Below are 9,303 nucleotides of genomic sequence, written 5' to 3'. Positions count from 1 at the left end.
TTGACTCGTGCAGTGAGGCTGCCTCCGTCGCTCGCATGCCCGGCCGGCATATCCGTTAAACTTTCAAATTAGACAGCGTATGCACGCTAGCGCGAGTGGTCTTTTCGAAAATTTCGCCCCGTATGTATATATGAGTTCTATCTCCTCGCGAATTCGGGTCTCTCTGTCTCTCTCTCTCTCTCGCGCGCGCGGTGATCTCGCGAAATCCGTCTCCTCTAGTCGAAGGATACGATGTCGCACATTTACTATTCGGGCAAATACTACGACGATCAGTACGAGTACAGGTGGGTACGCTACACACACTAAGTCTTTTATAGACCCCCTTTCATCTCCTAGACGAAATCCTCGCTGACCTCGGTTCCTCGCGAGATTTGACGTATCTACGTAATTTTGAGCCGGAGACGACGTCTCTCCGCGCCTGATTCATCCTCTTGTTTCCTATCGTCATCTTTTTCCTCCTCGTCATTTTCATCTTCTTCGTCTTCCTCGTCAGCGAATGTGTTGAAGCACATTGTTTAAATGGCCGAATCGAGAAAGTTTGCGCTGTCAATTTGCTTTGTTGTCGTTAAAGCTCGTGTCGTCCAGTCCAAATTAGCATTCTTCGATCTATTGTTTTTTTTTTTTTTTTTTTCTATTTAAATGAATCCAACAGGATCCAAGATTCTTTGACCTTCATAGTGCAAGAGTTTGCTTTCGGGTGAGAGAGAAATAGTACTATATATGTATTACCAGTTTCGCAATTTGTCGTTTTAATGCGAGAAATATCTTCTTTTTTTTTTCTTTGATTAAATTATAAAAATTTGATTCGAATTTAGAAGAAAATATATATTAATTATACGTATTATATTACGATCATAATATTTGAAACTAAAAAGTTATGGAAGAAAAGCTAAGTATTGTATTTTTTTGAAACTAAAAAATTATGGAAGAGAAGCTAAATATTGAATTTTTTGTTTAATTGTACAAATTTGTAAAAATGACATAAAATTGAATTGTGTATTTGGGTGTGGAAGTTTATTGAATTTGAAATTTTTTGTCATCTGTTGCACACAATGCCATGATCAATTTTATGGGAGGGACAAATTGATAAGAATTTATTTTGTAAATTAATAAATTTTATTTTTATTTAAATTGATGAATCATTCTTTGAAATTAAAAAAGAAATATTGAAAATTGTTCCATTTTTTTTTCCCCCGAATATATAAATGTGTTAATATATAAATGTGTATATAAATCTGTATAAAAAAATTTATTAGATCTATCATGTATATTTATTATCTCTATTTTTTTCTCTGACGTACTTATTATTTTTTTATTTTCTTTTTCTTGCCCTTTATTTTTTTATTTTCTTTTTCTTGCCCTTTATTTTTTCTTTTTCTCATAAATTTTGTTCAGGCATGTTGTTTTGCCGAAAGAAATGGTAAAACTGGTGCCGAGAACTCATCTGCTGTCTGAGCAGGAATGGAGAGCCATTGGAGTCCAGCAGAGTCAAGGATGGGTGCATTATATGATTCATGAACCTGGTATGCATTTAATATATTATTCTAATGTATCATTGACACACAATTAATAAGAAATTTGTTTTAACCGAGCGAATGATTTTTCAGAACCACACATTCTGTTGTTCAAAAGAAAAATAACAACGCCTCCAGAGCTCAGAGAGGAAGAAAATTGAATGTGGAGAAATTATTATACTATTAGCTTGTAAATAACAATTCAGATTATGTTCATATTTATACTGGGACATATTTGTGATGGTAAAGCAATGTTACTTTCTCTCCCTCTCTCTTTTTCTGTCTTCTCTCTTTAACATCACAATGCACAACATGTTATCGAATGAACTTTCTGTAGATTTGATTTAAGGAAACCCCGCAAATCAGTTGTACACAAAGCGATTAAGTTAAATTCCACAGAATAATATGTTCATGATCTTCGTGTTTATAATTACTTTGCTTAGTCATTCGTAAAAAAATGTCAAGCGAGTATGCTGTATATATGTCTATAAAGTATCTTAGTTTTTAAACATCGCTTTGTCATAGCTCTCATCTTTTTACACTAGAACTCGAGAATGAAAGTTATGTTATGATGTATTGACTCTGACAGTGTGTGACATACTCTAGTTTTCCTCAAAGATTGTAATTTTGAAGCTACGTAATGTATAAGAATTTACTCTTGTGATCATAGAGTGCCTTTTAGGAGATTAATCTAAAAATTTTAGTTTAGGATTAATATTTCATTAAGTTTAACAAAAGTTTTAATGTAATTACAGAAAAGGTGTAAACACATGTTTTATGTAACTCATTCGTTTCAGTTTTTTAGTATGTCGACTCTAATTCTAGTTTTTATTTTCGCCTTTATTTTTGCATTTTCTCGTTCTAATTAATTTTATATATTGTATGATTTATATACCTTGAAAAAAAAGTGTATAATCAGACACATTAGTTCATACTCGAAAAAGAATGTACACAGATAACAAAATCATTATTCATGTAATACATGGATTCTTACACCCGAACTTCAGGTATACTTAGCGATTTTGGTTTACTTTTTATAAGGAAAACGAAAAAGATGTATTACTAATATGTTAAATAAATGTTTACATTTATGAACACATAAACAATATTACCTTGAAAATATTTAACAATATTTCCTTTACATACCTTATGTATTCATAAATTTGACAAAAACATATATTTAAATGCAGATATTTATAAATTATATTCAAGAGTTCAATTTATTTCACATATATCTATAGACGCGATTTTTCAATAACACTTTTGTAATTCTTTCCAAGGGTTAATAGAATTTAACACCTTGATTATCATCAAATAAGATTAGTTCTGCTTTTCTAGCAACCTCCAGTGTCCTCAATGATCTTATTAACACTTCTGTGTCGAGACCATGAAATTCTATAAATTGAAATATATTTAAGAGTTATCGATCGCTATGTAATATTAATACAACAAGCAATATAAATGACAATCTGAATCGTATAATGTACCTTGGTCAATCGTGTCTTCCCCTTGCGTCAGTTCGAATAATGTGCATACAGATCCAACAAAACCATTCTCCTGTGCCCAATTATATATTATATCACCCCATTCCTCTAAAGTGTGCCAATAAACCAACCATCTCTGTTTGTTTTTATCCAACGGAGATGCGTTTCCTGATTTTCCCAATTCTTCCAATATTATTAACACAGCTTCAGATGGCAATCTTCCTATTATTATTCTGTCAAGGAACTCTTGATAGCAAATTTGAATAAACTATTGTAAATAACATTATTATTAAGCAACTATTACAAGAGAAAGTAAATAAACAATTTATTAAATACATTAGCAAAATATAGAAATTCTATTGAATAAAATAAAATTACGTATCGGAGAATAATTGTTTTTCGAAATATAACGAATAAAAAGGATACTATTTATATTGACGTTATTGAACAGAGGATTTGTGTGCACTTCTCGCACGTCTACGATGGCCTGCTTTGTGATACGATAGTACTCGAGTACTAAATTCTTCCAGGCCGCTATTTGCTTAGCTCTAGTATCCGCATGAGGTTGAAGTCTGAAACGATAAAGCGAAATCATGATAGATAAAAAAAAATGTCGAATATTTTTCTAATTTATATTATTTTGCAGAACATACAATTATAAAGTGATATACTTTCGTTTTACATTCTTAACCTATGCGACTTTCATCGGAACACATATTTTGCGTTGAACATCTTGTCAAGCTTAGGGTTTAATGACGTTGTGTTCTAATTTCATTGCGTAATCGTATGATTTTCGCAACGATACTCACGTAAAGAACGGAGGAAAACTGTATTGCCACGGCCACTCAATTTCTGCCATTGTTGACGATCAATCGTCATGGGACAACGACAATCGTATATACATATGCTATCTGGGATCTTGCAGATATTATTGCAAAAAAAATAATTTAGCATTTCGAGAAAATGTTTTTATGTATATATATAATTTACCGAAAATAATGTATCTTTCACATAATCGCTCGCGGACAATATAAAAAAGTAAGATTGTTCATTATATTTCTAATCCGCTTCAGACACTTATACATTAGCTATTGTGAAGAGATTTTAATGTATATAATTATTTTTAAATTAGATCCTCTCTTCTTTCTTTCCCTCTCAGGCTCGTCATCTTCTGCACATCAGTCTTAAGTTAGAGAATGGATGGATTCTTTTTGCAATATAATGTACGAATCATTAAACAGGACAGTATTAATTTTATGTTGCTTAATGCTTCCTTCTTTCTTCTGTGCAACAGGATAAAAATAATGAGTTAGTTTTGTTCAGAGTTAATATTTTTATTTCGATTATATTTATAAAACTCTAATTGATCAGTTTGAGCGATACCAGCAGCATAAAGTACTTTTTTATCCAGCTTTGTTGCATTGCTAATTTATATTTGTTTTATGTCATATATATTATCCAGGATATCCCGATCACACTTCCTTCAATTTACATAGGGAGAGTGAAATCAAATTTATAATAAATAAATTTAAATTTTCACAGTTTATGCGAAATATCAATGATAAATTATATTGATACATGATATTACAATTTAAATTGTGTGCAAAATATATTGTCAGAATATAATAAAAAAAATTGCCTCTAATCGTAATTCCAAAAATTACGATTCCAAACATATCCAATATATCAAAATTTTTATATATATTCTCATGGTTCAAAGTACGAAAATTTAAAGATTGTAAAGATTGGCAAAATATTAGAAGAATATAATCAAGTATAAGAATTCTAACTGAAATTTCAAAATAACCATTAATTACTCCAAGAATTCCTATAAAGATTTTTAAGTGTTAATTTAATATTTGCAGAGCTAGAATTTATCTATAGAGTTTATTTTCATAAAAAAGATACACTGTACAATACAGAATTTACAAAATTTCCGGAATCACAATATACTGAAAGTATCTCGGAAAATGTGTAATTCTGTAATATAAAAACTTTCTTTTCTTTTCTAATGTTTTGAAAATTCATTCGCGACATATATATATATATATATATTCTAATATATAATTAATATACACATTTATATATTTATTCAAAATATAATCGATTTCTTCTATTCTATGATCCTCTGTTCTAGGTTTTTTCTTTGTTTAAGATTCTTCTGTTATCTCTGTATTCTCCTATTACTCACATTTGTCATATAACCATACTAGAGTGAGAAAGTGAAAGACAGAGCATGTAATATTTTTACTTTACGCGCGCATTAGGATAAAAGCAGCGACTAAAAGAAAATTATAGAATAAAGGAATATTCGATCTCTCTTTCGATTACATAGACATAATATAAATAGACTTATATTTACAATTTAAGGACTATGTAAAAAAAAAAAGAAAAGATATATTTATACAGTAAGATCATAGAAGTGATCTCTAGCAGAATTGAAATTTGATATATGATTGAACAATCAATTGTTCTAGTTATCCTTATTTTTTTTTCATTAACTTTCAGCTATATGTCCCCTCTTTTTACTTGTTCTTATTACATTGATGTTTATTTATTTATGCTATGTCTATGATCCCGATGATACTAGGATAGAGGAAATCGACTGTACATCGATACTCCGCCAAGGAAAAATAACTATATTTTAGATAGTGAAAGGTTAACCAATTTGAATTTTAATAAAAATACAAACTGCCGCGCATATATATGTAACTAAAATATGTGCCGATAAATTTATTAACTTGGTGTTTCATGATTCGATTCCTTGTCGTAAATCGATTTCGTTTGATGATAGTTGTGAAATCAATTTATTTGATGTGACAAATAACAATAAAAATTTTAATTGCGTGTTGTCGGACCTCGCGCAGATTTAAAAATATAAGATCTATTTTTTAGCTGAACTGACTGCACTAATTCAGAGTTTATCTTTTTCTCTCCACATTGAAAAGAGAAAGATAAACTCTGAATTAGAGCAGCCAGTTTAGCTGTAAAGAACAGATTTATGGTCAATCACTATGCGCGCGCGGCTATGCTCTAGTCTCTAGTCATTATATCATTAGGCTTTAAAGAATCGTACAACACGAACGACGTACTGTTTGCATATCGGACACTCGGACATTTGTTTACCGCAGTTTATACAGCAGGCCATATGGCCGCATTCTAAAATTACGCATTCGATTGGAGCGTCCCAACAAATTTTACATAGTTCTTCCTCGCTGAGTTTTTCTACATCTGTAATAATTCATTTATGACAAAAGACAATGTAATGTTCTTCAAAGTAACACAAAGTGATAAAATATACATATATAAATTACACACACACACACACACACACACACACATACACATTAATAATATAATATAATTGATTTTACCTTGTCTAGATTGTTTGTACTCCTGCCATAATCTGGATACTCTGTTCAGCAACTCCTGCCTTTCTAGGCAGCCTTTGTAATCTACACGATTTGTACTCAACAGATTTTTTAATTGTTTAACATTTAGATACTCTAGTTCCGATGCCTCTTTTATATCCGACAATTGTACTTTATCCGACCACTGCATAAAGAAAACAATTATAAAGACAAATGTATATGAATGTATACATTGGTTTGCGAACGTTGTCTATCATACCGTGGGAATTTCTGTAACCATATCCGATTTTTTCTCGTTTGATGCTTCGGAAACTTCTTCATGCTCGGTAATTAGCGGCTCCGATGTAATATTAGGCTCGACTGGACTGTTATCAGTTTCCGACACTTCCTGTATTTCAACGTTATTACTTTTCGTCGGTCCCTCTTCGGGCGATTCGCTATCGCTAACTGGCACGCTAATGATCGGACTACTGTGACTGCTCTCGCTTGGCTCCTCCGCCATTTCGACGTCTTCGCTTCTTGCGGATTGTGCTTGTGCCTGCGCGTCTTCGCGCGGTTCGTCATTTGCAGTACTGACATTTGGTGTGTCTTCCGATCTATTTAAAGAGGAATATACTCTAGAACCATAAACATATTTGTATTATTTTTAAAATGTTATCTCGTAAAATGTGTTTTAATTCATTTAAGACTTTTAGAGAAATAAAAATATTTTTATGCCACTCTTCTCTTCATCTTTTTTGTAAAATTAATGGTAAAGTAATTGTGACAACTGAAGCTATAAATCTGCTTAATATATACTTAACATATAGATACTTTCTGTATAATTATTTCTTTTCAAGTTTTCAAAACAAGTTACTTATTAGATTGTATTGTAATACTTTATAGTACCTTAACTCAATAATAATCAGTGGCATATATATCAATTAACTTTCTTCTTTGTATGAAAAAATTGTATCGACAAATATTGATTTATGTATCAAATGTTTCAAAATTTAACATATAAAAAAATAAAATGTTTAAATCATAAAAACATAATCCGATATTAAAATAAAGTAAATAAAAAAAATTCTCGTTAAAATTCTAGAAAAAAATTAGCTTTCAAATCGTTAAAGTGTCAGTACTTGTACATGCTGCTATGTAAAATGTGACATACAGTGGCTCTTCAACAGCGTTTTGCATCCCGGCGCTTGTACTATAGTCAGTACTAGAGCAAGGGTCAGTTCCGTTAGCAAAGAGCATTAGTAAATGTACCAAGTCTTCTTTCTCTGAAAAATCAAAGTATGGTCCGTGAAACTCTCCGTCAGTGCATATTCAATCTTCGTTTCAATGGAAACTCTAAATATTTAATACTATACATGCATTAATCATTGTATGGAACATTCTCATTGTGCATCCTCATAAATTCAAAATATATTGAATTCCAAACTAATTTTATACGAAACTTTGAATATTGTATTCATAGAAACAAAAAAATTTAATAAATATGTAACAGATATGTTTATTATATGGATAAATCAACATTGAAAACATTCAAATAATAGATATTCAGACTGAATAGATATTCATACTGAATTTGAGAGAAATCCGTTTATAAATCTCTCTCTTGGTTTATTTTACGCTATAAAAAATTTCTCAAATTTTTTCACGAGTTAGTATTTATTAAGAGGATGTATTTTACACAGAACTATATGATTTGATAGGCAACGTTAATGCACATACCGACACATCCCTTGACAGAGACCTTTTTTGCCACAAGGTACTGACGCAAATCCTTGGAGCGAATTTGCCTGATCTGATTCCTTACAAGTGGTCTCCTCGACAGTACTCCGCAGCTGTCGCAGGTAAATACTTTGTCCAGTCGTTTGATCACGCATTCTGAACAGAAGTGCCTCAGACAATCCGCACATTGTTTCTGTAAATATATCATACTAAAAATATAGAGAGAAGCTTGTCATATGTAATAATTTGCATCTTTCGAGTAAAGGATTATGACCTAATTGAAAAATTCAAAAAGTTTCTGAAAATTTTACTTTAAATCCTTAAGAAAAGCTTGGAAGATCTTGGAGATATTTAACATCAAGATGTTAATTACTAAGTTATTTAGCGAATAATGAATTGATATTTGCGATGACATATAGGCGATACGTATCGAAAGAGACGCATCTTCTTTCGTCATTCAAAAAATGATATGCGTAATTTCGACGCGTTGGTGGAAATTTAGTCAAATCGTCGTCTCAGGTCCAAGTATGCGGTGCGAAAACACCGTAAGAGAAGCCTATTCACTCACTTTTCTCTTGAATAAATTGAACTTTGCGCTGCAAGCCTCGCAAGCCATCTCGCTGGAGGGATCCCCGGAGCCGCCCGTTCGTCGTCCTGAAAATAAGAAATTTCGCGAACGCGCCGTAAGATTAGAAAGCAACGGGAATAAAGGTCGTATATGTTACATTCTACATAAATCTACGATAGAGAGAATGAATGCTATACACACGCACGTCGTAGAGGCGACATAATAGGGAGCGTAACCTTTTTTAAATCAATATCGCGACCACAATCGCAAATACGGTGTACTGTTATATCGGTCCAGTATGGCCGATGACGACGATGTCGCGAGTCGCGGACGAAAAACGAAAGCGCCGATCGGTGAGGAATATCCCTACACGTCGTCGTCGTCGTTGTCGTCGTCGTTGTATTCTTCTTGTCTCTCTTCCTTTCTTCTCGCGCTCGACTTGCTCAGCTACTACTTATCTTGTAATCAAACTGAGAAATTTCGCATGTCATAATATTAACGTATCGACTGATTATACGTCACGTTTCTCCAAGCTCCGAACTTTTGTGCAAATTGCGATAACATCTTTCTCTCTCTCCTCTTATCGTTTAATAATATAAAATCTTTTCTTATATCCTTATCTGTGTAATAAATCTCCTATTATCATA

At 32.0% G+C, this 9,303-nt stretch overlaps 3 protein-coding genes across 6 annotated transcripts; 1 reads left to right on the top strand and 2 right to left on the bottom strand.

The window, feature by feature from the left end:
- Window positions 1-40: 40 nt before the first annotated feature.
- Window positions 41-2,346, top strand: Cks30a (Cyclin-dependent kinase subunit 30A). Its single transcript, XM_070310341.1, has 3 exons — window positions 41-284; window positions 1,396-1,523; window positions 1,608-2,346. Exons 1-3 carry the CDS (start codon window positions 232-234, stop codon window positions 1,673-1,675), a joined length of 249 nt encoding a protein of 82 aa, XP_070166442.1. The 5' UTR covers window positions 41-231; the 3' UTR covers window positions 1,676-2,346.
- A 160-nt stretch (window positions 2,347-2,506) lies between these two features.
- On the bottom strand, window positions 2,507-3,956 carry Vps25 (vacuolar protein sorting 25). The gene is made up of 4 exons (XM_070310340.1): window positions 3,808-3,956; window positions 3,425-3,570; window positions 3,002-3,220; window positions 2,507-2,909 (listed from the first exon to the last, which is right to left on the bottom strand). Exons 1-4 carry the CDS (start codon window positions 3,855-3,857, stop codon window positions 2,797-2,799), a joined length of 528 nt encoding a protein of 175 aa, XP_070166441.1. The 5' UTR covers window positions 3,858-3,956; the 3' UTR covers window positions 2,507-2,796.
- Window positions 3,957-4,866: 910 nt separating this feature from the next.
- Window positions 4,867-9,238, bottom strand: LOC138941025 (E3 ubiquitin-protein ligase RNF34). 4 transcript variants are annotated; one of them, XM_070310302.1, is made up of 7 exons: window positions 8,862-9,238; window positions 8,657-8,742; window positions 8,089-8,281; window positions 7,523-7,634; window positions 6,629-6,965; window positions 6,373-6,553; window positions 4,867-6,229 (listed from the first exon to the last, which is right to left on the bottom strand). In XM_070310302.1, the coding sequence occupies exons 1-7, from the start codon at window positions 8,875-8,877 to the stop codon at window positions 6,054-6,056; spliced, it is 1,101 nt and encodes a 366-aa protein (XP_070166403.1). In that variant the 5' UTR covers window positions 8,878-9,238; the 3' UTR covers window positions 4,867-6,053. The 4 variants fall into 4 exon arrangements, with proteins under 4 accessions (XP_070166403.1, XP_070166401.1, XP_070166404.1 ...); XM_070310300.1 differs by having other exon boundaries at window positions 6,629-6,986; window positions 8,862-9,237; XM_070310303.1 differs by having other exon boundaries at window positions 6,629-6,986; window positions 8,858-9,236.
- Between the last annotated feature and the right edge of the window lie 65 nt (window positions 9,239-9,303).

The sequence above is a fragment of the Polyergus mexicanus genome, unplaced genomic scaffold (genome assembly GCF_030449975.1).
Source record: "Polyergus mexicanus isolate NDT 795.1 unplaced genomic scaffold, iyPolMexi1.0 SCAF_18, whole genome shotgun sequence".
Taxonomy (NCBI): Eukaryota; Metazoa; Arthropoda; class Insecta; order Hymenoptera; family Formicidae; genus Polyergus; species Polyergus mexicanus.
The sequence above is the reverse complement of the archived record's forward strand: the minus strand, read 5'-3'. Positions and strand labels throughout refer to the sequence as shown.